General features: G+C 46.0%; 1 protein-coding gene across 1 annotated transcript in view; it reads right to left on the bottom strand.

Annotated features, from left to right (window-relative positions):
* Window positions 1–14150, bottom strand: part of sik3 (SIK family kinase 3) — a 31305-nt gene extending 17155 nt beyond the window's left edge. The window contains exons 1-6 of the mRNA XM_083694762.1: window positions 13846–14150; window positions 2337–2453; window positions 1926–1989; window positions 1567–1728; window positions 1132–1256; window positions 22–145 (exon numbers count right to left, since the gene is read on the bottom strand). Of these exons, the coding sequence (XP_083550888.1) occupies window positions 22–145; window positions 1132–1256; window positions 1567–1728; window positions 1926–1989; window positions 2337–2453; window positions 13846–14136 (883 nt within the window). The 5' untranslated portion in view covers window positions 14137–14150. The remainder of the gene's footprint in view (window positions 1–21; window positions 146–1131; window positions 1257–1566; window positions 1729–1925; window positions 1990–2336; window positions 2454–13845) is intronic.

Genomic DNA, 14150 nt, shown 5'->3' with positions numbered 1-14150 from the left:
CACCAGCGCCGGCTCTCTCACCTGTAGACATGAAGAACGGGATGCGGAACTTTCCGCTCAGCACCCGAGCCCTCAGGTTCTGTAAGGTGCTCCCGTCAAAAGGCAGAGCCCCGCAAACTAGAACATACAGCACCACTCCCAAACTCTATGGAGAGAGAGAAAGAGAGAGAGAGAGTTCACAAAAACTCATCAAATGTAGCATGCTGGGCTGAGCTGTGCAGGTCCCCTCTTCTTTTTCCCATAGAAAAGGGAGCTGCACAATTTTTGACTCATCTGGTCCAGTCTGACCAAAACTCCTACAAGCACAGAGCATTTCTGAGTAATGGCCTCTGCCCAGAGAGTGACCCCTTGCAACAACTGGCACTGAAACACAACATTTTAATGAACCCGAAAGATCTGACCCCAAAACCTAATTTAAAGTAAATTGAAGAAAATGATAAAATTACCTATATTCAATATTGCCAAAAAATAATTCAAATTACCCGACAAATTGTAATGCTACCGAAAACTGGAGAATTAGAGAATTCAAATTGGCTAATTATCTAACTTAAGTAAAACACCCAAAACAAAATGCAAAATGTAACCAAATAAAGACTTGGTGATCACAGCCTGAAATCCAGAATTCCACTTTCTCACAGTCTGTAGAACATATGACGGTATAACATACACTTTCTAACCCTAAATTCTAAATTCCAAAACATACACCCTGAATTTGACGACCTGAGAAAAGCGAGTGTATCACATTAGCTGCAAGACATGTAACCTCCGGCCACACTGTGAGAACTGTGTTATTTTTGTAAAAACAGTCCTTATTGTTATCGTTCACAGAGAGAGAGGAACTACGCAGTGACCCTCACTCCCAATCGTCTGTTTTCATTCATGTTTCTTTCCATTGTTATGTCTCCTTTTGTAAATGTTGTGCATACTTTGGCAATAAATACAGGCATATGAATGTCATGCCAAGGAAGCAACTTTGGAATTTGAGAGAGAGAGAGAGAGAGAGAGAGAGAGAGAGATGGATGGTTGAGGAAGAGACATAATCCCACTCAGGTGAGATGGGTGTGTAGGCGGGTGAGTTGTGGGTTGTAAGGGGTGGTAGAGATGAGGGTGTTTGGGGGTGGGGTCACTCACCCAGATGTCGACTTTGGGTCCATCGTACTCCTTCCCTTCAAACAGCTCTGGAGCAGCGTAGGGGGGGCTGCCACACCACGTCTTCAGCAGTTGGCCTCTGGAGAACAAGTTACTGAAGCCAAAATCTGACAGGGATGGAGAGAAGGATGGAGAGAGGGAGTTAGAAAGAAATACACACAAAAAATTTTTTTATAGGAATTTTTTTTATTAAATACTTTTGTTTCCATAATCCACCCCACCACGCCACTCTTCCTCCCAAAGCATTATTGGCCGATTTCCTATTCCCAGATAAAGCCTAATCCCAGACTACAGAGAATCTTCAACGGAGAGGATCCAATAAAACAGTGGTTTAGTCCAGGACTTTTGGCTTCTAATTTGTGTCTGGGAAGCACCCCTTAATCCATCAATCCTCTGACACACACACACACTCTGTACCTGCGATCTTGATGTTGAGGTTGTGGTCCAGCAGCAGGTTCTCAGCCTTCAGGTCTCTGTGGACGATGTTGCGGCAGTGACAGAAGTGGACAGCCGCCACAATCTGCTTGAACTTCCTCCGTGCATCCTTCTCCGCCATCCTGCCGTGGGCCACCAGGTGGTCTGGACACACACACGCACACGCACACACACACACACACACACACACACACACACACACACACACACACACACACACACACACACACACACACACACACACACACGTTAACCTTGTTTGCCGCTCACAGGAATTTGACATCAGAAACTGATAACCATTGAACCAATGGCAACACCAGACCCATAAAAAAATTACTTACCGAATATCTCCCCGCCGCTGGCGTACTCTGTTACCAGGTAGATCATCCTTTCTGTCTCCATCACCTGAGGACGGACGGACGGACGGACAGTTTTGTTAATCAATTACGGTTAAATTACAGTCAACACTTTGTTGTTGGGTTCACCTGTATAATGTAACTTGCCTTGTGTTTTGTTTAAATTCTGGTCTTTTTTCACTTAGTGCAGACGGTTATAAGCATATTATGTAAATTGTGACAGGTGACACATGACTGGGAGACTAGTGCTAGCACTGACTTGGGAGACTAGTGCTGGTATGAATTAGCCCTTAACAGTTGTGTACCAACGTGTTTACAATGTTTAAATGAACACAAATTGAACATGTGGCAGGCAGAGGTGAGTGAGTGTGTGTGTGTGTGTGTGTGTGTGTGTACCTGGTAGAGGCGAATGATGTGAGGATGCCTCAGCATCTTCATAATCTGGACCTCTCGGAAAATCTTCTTCAGGTTCTCATCGTCCAGCTGGGTCTTGTCCACGATTTTAATGGCCACCTATTGAGAGAGAGAGAGAGAGAAAGCGAGAGAGAGACAGAGAGAGAGAGAGAAAGCGAGAGAGAGAGAAAAAAAAAGAAACACCACAAGAGAATGGGAGTTAGAAGAATCATCTTTAACCATGAAAGGCCTAAAAAAATAAAAAAAGGAGAGGAATGATTCACGGATGAGCCATACAAGGGCTCGACCTAGCAACCTGCCAACCACCACTAGACCGTCTGAGAGCATACAGATGTGTGTACACAAGCTCATCTTTGATTGGGCCTCCTTCCTCTTCGGGCCGAAGGAGACAAAGGGGCCATGGAAACTCTGGACTCATCCCAGACGGAGACTGCAGTGGAGAAGCCCAACATACACAGAGTCCTGCCACCCTACAAAAAGACCAGGAAGACTCCGGAAACCCCCCCCCCCCTCCCTCCCCAGAGGAGATATGGCGTGCTCCAACTCAGCTGACCTCAGGCTAAAGCATGACCTTGGCCGAGGGGGGGGGGGGCGGACGGGGCGGACGGGGCAGGCGGACGGGCGGACTTAGGGTCAGTTGACTTAGGGGGATGGGGGGGGGAGCGGGCGTATTGGTTACACAGCGCAGCTAGGATAACAATAGAGCAGTCAGAGGGATTTAATCGATCCTGACAGCACTTACTTACTTACAGCAAACAGTGACATGTCAGCTAGACAGCATGTTTAATGAATACATCAACTGAACATAACACAGGGATCTGTTGAGACCGAAAACCTTCTCACAGACAGACAGACAGACAGACACACACACACACACACGTTATAAGGCATGGGACTAATAGACTTTTGCCTTCGTTCTCCTCTCGTGTGTCCGTCTGAGAGCAAGCAGGCCCACTTCCGGCTAGCGGACAGGAAAGGGAAGCCAGGGAGAAGAAAGAGGGGCTACATGTGAGTGTGTGGAGACAGGCACATGGTGTTCTGGCACTGGATCCTCTGGGGCTTTGTGTGTGTGTGTGTGTGTGTGTGTGTGTGTGTGTGTGTGTGTGTGTCCATCTCGGTGAGGCTATTATTGTCCCTGGCAGTAGTCCAGCTGTGTTGATGTAATCACTCCATCACTGGTGGGTAAGAGGCCCAACATCTGGAGCACACACACACACACACACACACACACACACACAATACACGACACACAACACACACTTGAGTTTAAAAACAACAAGCCCCGCTGAGGTAGAAAGGTCAGCAGGTGTCCTGGCAGAGTTCACAGACCTGCCACAGACCCACATATCCGTGCTTTGGGAACATCAAGTCCCACTCCATGCAAATGGACTCAAAATAAGGAAATCGGGGCAGAAATCAAGCTGGCAGAGACTGCCATGTCAGCCTATAAAACCTACTGCCAGCATGTTTGATAGAACATCATGTGGCAGGCCTGATAAGATACATAAGGTACACACACACACACACACACACACAGGTTTGGACACTACTGACTCGCAAAACTCGTTTCCTCACCAACCCAGCAGGCAAGACAGACGGTTAGTCTCAACTATGTTCTAGTTACCGTACAGTACAGTAAAACACACACACACGATCTCTGGGCTAGTTGTTTGATACAGCAGAGAGTACAGTTCTAGTTAGAGTCTGGTCCAGCATGTTCCCTCAGGGTGACTTCTGGCTTCCATTACTGACTGGAATTTTCCATTGAAAGATATGGATACAGACAGACAGACAGAGTCAGTTAAGCTGAGGTGTCCCAGAGCTACTCAGCCGCGATCATAAGACCGTTGACCTGACCACAGCACCGCGCAGCTAAGCTGATACTGTAAACTACCCGTTCATTTCTCTAATGCTACAGACATGGATATGCTTGGTCCACACACACATATACTGTTCTGTCCCTTCTTCAGCCATCACCCCATTAGAGAGCCTGGTAGAGCCTGGTAGATACTGGTAGATACTGGTAGATACTGCCTCGTGGGCCTGGGCCCTGAGAAGGTCTAGTGTATTTGTTGTAAGTCGCTTTGGATAAAGACGTCTGCTAAATGCCATAAATGTGATGTGATGTGATTCATTTGGGTAACGAGACGTACCGTGGGGTATCTGTTTCTGGTACGTTGACAAAATCCCACCACTACCTGTATCATAGCCCATGTATTTTGTGTGACCCCAGATAGTATTTATTTTGTTGATGACTGGACTTGAATCTCCAGGTTTCACCACCGCACTCACACTCTTAAGGAAAGACTGATGGATGCTGTTTTCAGTCCTGATACTGATACAGAATTATTATTGTGCATCTCCCCTTGGTACAATTAGATTACATAGTTTTGTCTAAATGTTGGTCCAACAGATTTGGCTAAATGGTTTACATCTTGTACGGAGTTATAGATAGAAGAGAAATGTATAAAAGGGGGAGGTGTGAGGGGAGACAGATTTCTCATCTGTCGTTTACGGTACGAATCAAGACAGCCAGTCAGTTTGGCGCCGGTTATATCTGTCTCCTGGCTTCTATCTGTTGGTGGGGACGCGCCGATTCAGGTGCAAGGCCACTCGGCCTCTCTTGTTATCAGACTGTGCATGTGTTGCTGTCCCTATAAACAGGTGCTCGAAAACACCTCATCTGAGAGAGTGTGAGACAGAGAGAGATTGTTAGAGTTTGGTCTCCGCTCAGACAGACGTTGTTGTCTCTCTGCTGCAGATGTGTAATAAATGGCGAACCTTGGTTGACTCCGGAATCTAACAAGTCTTCTTTTATTAAATATAAATATTATTGTATATTCATATTTTATACTATATAAAGTATTAAAGCTGGGCCCAAGGGATTTCTTTGCACCCTAACAGACTAGTTGTGGTGAGTAGACTAGGCTAGATCATATATATTGGTCCTCTGTGGCGTGGCACTAACAACACTTAGGGTGTGGGTTTCTGGGACCATATGTACTGAAATGTGTGCACTCACCACAATGTAAGTTGCTTTGGATAAAAGCGTCAGCTAAATGGCATACATACACTCACCGGCCACTTTATTAGGTACACCTTGCTAGTACTGGGTTGGACCCCCTTTTGTAGCCCATCTGCTTCGAGGTTCGACGTGTTGTGCATTCAGAGATGGTCTTCTGCATACCTTGGTTGTAACAAGTGGTTATTTGAGTTACTGTTGCAACCCAGTCTGGCCAGCGAACCAGTCTGGCCAGTCTGGCCATTCTCCTCTGACCTCTGGCATCAACAAGGCTGCCGCTCACTGGATATTTTCTCTTTTTCTGACCATTCTCTGTAAACCCTAGAGATGGTTGTGCGTGAAAATCCCAGTAGATCAGCAGTTTCTGAAATACTCAGACCAGCCCGTCTGGCACCAACAACCATGCCACGTTCAAACTTAAATCACCTTTCTTCCCCATTCTGATGCTCGGTTTGAACTTCAGCAGGCCGTCTTGACCATGTCTACATGCCTAAATGCATTGAGTTGCTGCCATGTGATTGGCTGATTAGATATTTGCGTGGCTCCATCACTACAGACTAGTGGTGGTGAGTAGGCAAGGCTCCATCACTATAGACTAGTAGTGGTGAGTAGGCAAGGCTCCATCACTACAGACTAGTGGTGGTGAGTAGGCAAGGCTCCATCACTACAGACTAGTGGTGGTGAGTAGGCAAGGCTCCATCACTATAGACTAGTGGTGGTGAGTAGGCAAGGCTCCATCACTACAGACTAGTAGTGGTGAGTAGGCAAGGCTCCATCTCTATAGACTAGTGGTGGTGAGTAGGCAAGGCTCCATCACTATAGACTAGTAGTGGTGAGTAGGCAAGGCTCCATCACTATAGACTAGTAGTGGTGAGTAGGCAAGGCTCCATCACTATAGACTAGTGGTGGTGAGTAGGCAAGGCTCCATCACTATAGACTAGTAGTGGTGAGTAGGCAAGGCTCCATCACTATAGACTAGTGGTGGTGAGTAGGCAAGGCTCCATCACTATAGACTAGTGGTGGTGAGTAGGCAAGGCTCCATCACTATAGACTAGTAGTGGTGAGTAGGCAAGGCTCCATCACTATAGACTAGTAGTGGTGAGTAGGCAAGGCTCCATCACTATAGACTAGTGGTGGTGAGTAGGCAAGGCTCCATCACTATAGACTAGTAGTGGTGAGTAGGCAAGGCTCCATCACTATAGACTAGTGGTGGTGAGTAGGCAAGGCTCCATCTCTATAGACTAGTGGTGGTGAGTAGGCAAGGCTCCATCACTATAGACTAGTGGTGGTGAGTAGGCAAGGCTCCATCTCTATAGACTAGTGGTGGTGAGTAGGCAAGGCTCCATCACTATAGACTAGTAGTGGTGAGTAGGCAAGGCTCCATCACTATAGACTAGTGGTGGTGAGTAGGCAAGGCTAGATGACGTCACAATAGACTAGTAGTGGTGAGTAGGCAAGGCTAGATGACGTCACAATAGACTAGTAGTGGTGAGTAGGCAAGGCTCCATCACTATAGACTAGTGGTGGTGAGTAGGCAAGGCTCCATCACTATAGACTAGTAGTGGTGAGTAGGCAAGGCTCCATCACTACAGACTAGTGGTGGTGAGTAGGCAAGGCTAGATGACGTCACAATAGACTAGTGGTAACAATGGGTGTGGCTGGCATGGACAACAATGATGCTCACAATTTAATCAATGGAATGCTAAAAATGCGGATCAGGTAAGGCGACTTAGCAGTACAGGTAGGTGCACATAGTTAAAGGAAAAAGGAGTGGGATGTACGTCAGGTTAATGAAACACCTGGGTGTGGCTTGAGAGGTTATTTATGTATGTAGGTGTGTTTCACTGCGTTGTGTCGTTGACCTGAGGAACGTCCTACTCTGACGGACACGTTGTCTGTTTTTGTTTCGTCTGAATTCAATCACCATGGGTGCCGCATGCTGTACTAGACTTCCTTTTTTTTCTTTCATATGTTCTTCTACATCTTGCACCTGACGAACCGGATGTGCATATTTTTCAACTTCTTCTCCAGGTGCACACATTTGATCGATCAAAGTGCACTGATTCGCACATTTCGCAGGCAGCTTATGAGTGAGAGGAGCGCATAGTTTAACAGGAGAAACGTAGCATATCAGAGTAACGATTAGAAAAAAACTAAAGAATGAGGCTAAGCCTAACCAAAGGAGAGGGAACCTTTGTGTGATGGTGATGTGTATGGCCTGAGCCTAGCGTACTTCATGAGGCCACACAGGTGAAAGAGGCAGTCAAATAGACCTGGCCATAAAGATAGCATCTGTATAGTCAAAGTGTACTCTTTACTGCAGGGCTAGGGTGAAAGCTGTGTGGCTCAGGAGCTGCCATGGCCAGGGCCCGGGGCCGTGTCCTCATCTGAGAGAGCAAGCAAGGGTATGACAGTGCACTAAACTGGCCCACACACACGCACACACACATTTGTGCAGTGACATCATACAAATTACCATTCACTGTCACAAATTACCTGCCAGTAATTGATTGTTAAACTGAAGTTAAAAATTCCATGCCACTTAACACAAGAGTAGGTGTGTGAACGCAGTTGGTGTCCTGGCTAAATTCACAGTGTGACCCTTGTACTATAATGGCTACCTCATCCTCTTCTGCTTTCAATTGGCTCATTCATCCTCTCTCCTTTCTCTTGCAACTTTTTCCCAGGACGTTGCTGGAAATGAGAACATGTTCCTAGTAAACTTGACCAGGTAAAGGGTTCCATGAATGGACCAAGGACATCAGAAAAACAATAATAATAATAATAATAACAACAACAGTGATAATAATCAATAGGCCTATGTTTGCTCCTTAACGCAAGAGTAGGTGTGTGAAAGCCGTTGTCCTGGCTAAATTCCCAGCCTGAACCGTGTGCTATAATGGCCTGAACCGTGTACTATTATGGCCTGAACCGTGTACTATTATGGCCTGAACCGTGTACTATTATGGCCTGAACCGTGTACTATAATGGCCTGAACCGTGTACTATAATGGCCTGAACCGTGTACTATTATGGCCTGAACCGTGTACTATTATGGCCTGAACCGTGTACTATTATGGCCTGAACCGTGTACTATAATGGCCACCTAATTATCTACTGCTTTCAAATGGTTCATTCATCCTCTCACCTTTCTCCTGCAACTGTTCCCCAGGACATTGCTGAAAGAGAACGTGTTCCAAATAAACGTGACCATGTAAAACAAAAGGGTTTAATTGAAAGGACCAAAGAAAAAACAGAACAATCAGAACAGGCCTGTTTCCTCCTTCTAGTGGCCATGCCTCTGGAGCCTCTACACCTAGTCTTTGCTTTACAACACCAGATATGTGCAGAGCTACAAGTGCAGTGTCCCGCTTTTTGCGAGGCAAAGCACATTTGGCGGTGAAAACATGTCTCTTTGTTTTTCCACCAGACTATTTACAACATCGGTCATACATTCTATGCGCTGCAGTGGAGTCATGTTCAATCACGCTGGCATGTCTCCACCATACTGAATGGATAATGAACGACGTTGTCGTATATCTCTGCGTATATTTTACATTTTTTTTTTATTATTATTTTAAGTAATATTGTGATAAAGAAATTGTGGATGTGTGCCCAGCCCTAGTCCCACCAACGCTACTTCATGTTCCGGCACCAGGGAGAGGGAGACTGGGTCAACCCACCGGGCCGGGGTGAAGTCCAGTAGATCTCTCCACTCTCTGCCAGGTTACCAGGGAGAGCAGACTTTGACCTGAAGGGCACAAGTCAACGGGCGACATCAATCAACTGTCACCCTGTCCTTCAACACCACACACAGCTGAGCTACTGGCTTTACACAAGAGAGACTGGGTCTGGGTGTGTGTGTGTGTGTGTGTGTGTGTGTGTACGTGTGTACCCGTGCACATCTGTGTCTTTCACCAGCATAGCAGACATGTAATGGTCAGACAACAAGAGTAGACAATCGAAACAGCAGTCATTGCGAAACCACAGCAGGAGAACATAATGAGTTGAGATGAGGCATTTAAAAACACCTGTAAAGACACCCAAAAGCTACACAGGTATTTTAATGTTCCAGGTTGTCGGTGTGCAGATCACCACATCTCCCAACGCCTTGAGGGGAGTTTAACATCTAAGGAAACACTGTCATTATGATAATGCAGCAGTCTAGAGACATCTGTCCAGCATGACAGGTCTGGAACGCATACCAAGTCCTCCAGTGCTCCATCTCAAACAAACGTCTCTATGGATACCAACAAGATTCCAACAAAATGACCTTTCCAGCGGTGCATGTTGACAACACACAAACGTTAAGTGATTCCAATGTGTGTGTGTGTGTGTGTGTGTGTGTGTGTCATTATGAAACATAGATCAGATGGTTGACGTTGCCAAACGATTCTCAAGGGGCCTCGTCTGGAATGGCGCGTGCGCACAAACACACACACACACACACACACACAGACTACACACACACTACACACACACTACACACACACATGATGCCATAGAGCTCAGTCAAGAGCCTAAATATAGCTGATGATACAGTTTGGTAGCCGGTGGACCAATACCCTACAGTAAGACTCCTATGTGGGTGAAATAAACATTTGATAACACTTGGATCTAGGCCTTATAACAATTAATAAAGTATTGATGCATGATCACATGTTATAATCATGTTCTAACATGTTAAAAGCAAGTTTGAGCCTTTAAAATGTTTAATTATCAGTCACACAATGCTATTTCTCTCTATGTTTTTCGCCTGACTTAAAATGGCTGATAGTAACAATGGATAGTTTCAATTCAGTGACCTCTGGGTGACCTCTGTCACTTGAACTTGTGTGAACTTGGAGTTGGACAGCTTTGCGGTCGTCAATTAGTAGCCTTTACAGAACTTAAAAAAACAATGGCATAAAGGTTTGAATTGAATAGCTGAATTATCTATAGCTCGAAGAATATAGGCCTAATTATCTTGAGTGAGGATTTGTTTGTTTTCTTCACCATAATATAACCTACTATCAAACATAAGAGATATCAGGTGGGCCTATTCTGTTTATGTCACAAAGTACAACAGTGCAACAAGGGCCATGCTACCGCAAACAGTATTACCTCCTCTCACACACAAGTCTCGAAAAACTGTGTCCTCCGTATCGCCAATGACAACACACGTGACTGCTAGCCAAAGCACCCGAGCCTGCCATAAAGTAGCTTACATCATTACACATACTGAATTAACCTAGGGAAAAGTTAACTGGGTTACGGTGCACAAACAAACAAGGAGACTTAGAGGAAATAACTGGGCCGATCTTGTTTAACATGCAAGAGAATGGCTGCAGAGTCACACGCCACACACCACAGAGTGTCTAGAGGGCATAAAGTCAAGTCAAGCAGCAACACCACCACCACAAATTGTCAAATTATTCATACAAATGAAATCATGGCATGGAGTTAGACCCTGTTATCTAACACTGGCCATCATCGCGCCTGCACCTCCTTGATGCAAATCAAAGCTAAGGGGGGAGAAGCCTAGCTACGGCACAGGGAGACGGCATGATACACCACGGACAAGCCGGAGCATGCCGCACGCCATCTTTAACCATACCTGTCTGACTGTAGTCAAGCCAAGAGGAGGTGCCCTCCTTCTGATGTGGAGGGGGAGGGATAACACTAGGCAGACATAATTGAGTTCAACACTTTTATTATTTCATATATATATGTGTGTGTATACACGTGTATGTGTACACGCATCTGTATGTGTGTGTATGCATGCACGTGTGTGTGTGTGTGTGTGTGTGTGTTGACCTGGTTGTGGGCTGAGGCAGGTCAGGCGAGGTCTGGTCTGGTGGAGCTAGCTAGGCCCTCTTCCACAGCTCCAACAAACGCCTCCATCTCTCTCTCTCTCTCTCTATAGAACCGTCATCCCCCTGAATGGATCCGAGACCTCTCTCACACGCAGCTCTGATTGTGATTACTCATGACTAACGCTGGTGGAAGAGGTGTGTGGTTAAAATATCTTTTCCTAATATGCTGAAACTGTTCACTCCTTACCGACTGCCTGACTCCTACGGGGCTGTAGCATGGCCAAAGAAGTGAGATACATTAGCTTGCATTGAAGCAGTTCAAAGTGAGTAGAGACGGACGCTTGTTATGTGTGTACAGTCGTAGGGTACATTTTTATTTTGCTCTTCGGCATTCGTATCACTGGATCTTGCAATTCCTCTTGAATCAGGACTTCAGTCCAAAGGAGAAACAAGTAGCTCTCTGTGGTTGCATATGCCCTTGTTTGGACTTTGAATTTCATAAACATAACCCAGAAATATCAGCATTTATAATCCTGCTAGTGAGGAGCCAGTAGCAGGGCACACATTTTATATGACTCGGTCCAATTTCACACACACACACACACACACACACACACACACACACACACACACACACACACACACAGTAGTCTGACTTGACTTGCACAATGCACATTAATCAGTTACTGGAGCTGAACTTGTAGGCTAGATCGACGACTGTTAATATTTCCATCAAGTTTCATTCTCAGCAAAAAACACTTACTATGATGTCATCAATATAACTACTGTATACAAATGTAATCTGACAACTGCACCCTGACAATAAAACACCCTCTATGATGTCATCAAAAAATAAAGGGGGGTCCACAAAATGTGGCATTCAGTAGATAATGTGAAGCTATTACCAATATCATCATGTGAACACATCAATCTTAGTCACTTCAACAACACACAGACTAGTGCCCCATATCACTAACACACAGACACACACACACACACACACACACACACACACACACACACAGAGTGCAGAAAGGTATGCTTTGTATGCCTGTCACTTTCACGCTGCTGCCTCCTTTTCTAGTTGTGCGCATACCGGCCACCAAACCAAAACCCCTATATTGGTGACAGTGTTGATCCGTGAACGGCAGACGTTTGGGGGCATCACGATCACTGCCTGCCTTCATGGATTCACATTGAAAGCTACTCAATGCCGCGACCTTATGTTGATCTCACCTGCCGCCATGAGTCAAGGCGATTATATCTGGCGCAAGCCAACGGTGTGTGCATGTAAACAGAAGACCCACATGCAATTACGACCATGATGTCACTTAAGTAAGCTTCTTTTTCTCTTCCTCGCTGACGTACCTGGCACCATCTCGATTAGTAGAAGATCTGTCTGCTTAACACGAATGGTCAGAGTCAACCACTGAAACATAAAAAGGATCGCTCTCAAATAATCTACATGAAAATATTTCAAGTGACGGTTTAGTTATTTAAAGGCAAATCTGGAAAGACTATGGTCAAGTATTTCCACCCCCACAAAAAAAAGTGCATTTGCCATAATAAACGGGCCCGCCAAAGAGTGTCTGCTAGGGGAGGTTAATATGCAGGTAGAACTAAGACGCTCGCACGCATTGTAGGGTATTAAGTAGGCAATATGGAACATTGATAATAGTATAGTAGTACAGTCCGTATCCACTCCGCGGTGCCAATCGAGCACTGCCTGCCTACAGACGCCCACACTATGCAAAGGCATTGGCTACGTGCTAGGTGCTATCAATGGGCAGCCTCATATTTGAGGCCGTAAATGCTCCCAAATGGTCTATAGCAAAATGACAAATGGCAAACAACAATGCATACACTAATCAAATGCCATCCCAAAAACTACAACAAATAGCCTAGTACTGCCCCCCCACCACCACCACCCGCCTCTCAAATAAATAAATAGACACAAAGTGAAATGCAAGATGGCAAAAATACGCCAAACTAAGGAACGGGGGAGTACATTTGGATAACAACAGGGATTTTAATGACTGTAAACAAGTACCGGGAGACAACCACAGCTTGCCAGCTATTTGTTTACTGACGCTGTCACTGAATTGGCTTCGTTGTTGGCTTGTTCGCTGGCTAGCCAGTGGGGCACTCACTTTAAAATCGCTATTAGTGCGAAGTGTTCCTGATGACACCGACGGTATGAGATGCGTGTGATACTTAGTTAATGCATATCCAAACATAGCTGGTTAAAAAGCTGATCGCAAAGCCAAACAGACAAAACGAAGCTAGCCCGCGACGTTACACTTGGATTTTACACTTGCCCCCCTCTCCTCTTTCATTTTCATCCCCGGCGCGATACCGCTCTATCCGTCCTGCGATGACAAGTCAACCAGTCTCAGAGTGACCTTTTTTATACAACTTACAATGATTCCATGTGAAAAATGATTCAACACGAATGGTTGATCATATGATGGCCAGAGTGTACACCCCCGCATACAGCACTGCGAGCAAAAAACGGCTAGCCGTTGTATCGCTCTCTCTCTCCCCAAAAAGCCCGAACTTAGGCCCGACAAGAGCCTAGAAGGATGGTAGAGTGACAGTGACCACAATCAAAAGGCTGCAGCGCGCTGACAACCTGGAATTGATCAGCACCAATACTCCTAGATCAATCATCTTACCTTCGCTTTAGTGATGATATGTGTGGCTAGTTTTACAACAGCAAAATTTCCCTTGCCAATGGTCCGCTCGATTTCGTAGTAGCCCACTCGGGCTGGGGGGGCCCTGCTGGCCGAGGGGTGGCCGGGGTTGGTGATGCACCCCGCTGCTGGGGTCGGTCGATTGGAGTGGCTGATCCCGGAGGACGGCTGTGGTCGGTTCGGGGGGCCCATGCCTGCGTGGGCCGGTCGGGTAGAGTGCGTGATCCCGGGTGCAGCGGACCCAGCAGCACCTCCGCTTGACACGGCCGCCATCTTCTAGCCTCTCT

This window comes from Argentina silus (assembly GCF_951799395.1).
Source record: "Argentina silus genome assembly, chromosome: X".
Lineage (NCBI taxonomy): Eukaryota > Metazoa > Chordata > Actinopteri > Argentiniformes > Argentinidae > Argentina > Argentina silus.
This window is presented reverse-complemented; position numbering and strand designations above follow the sequence as displayed.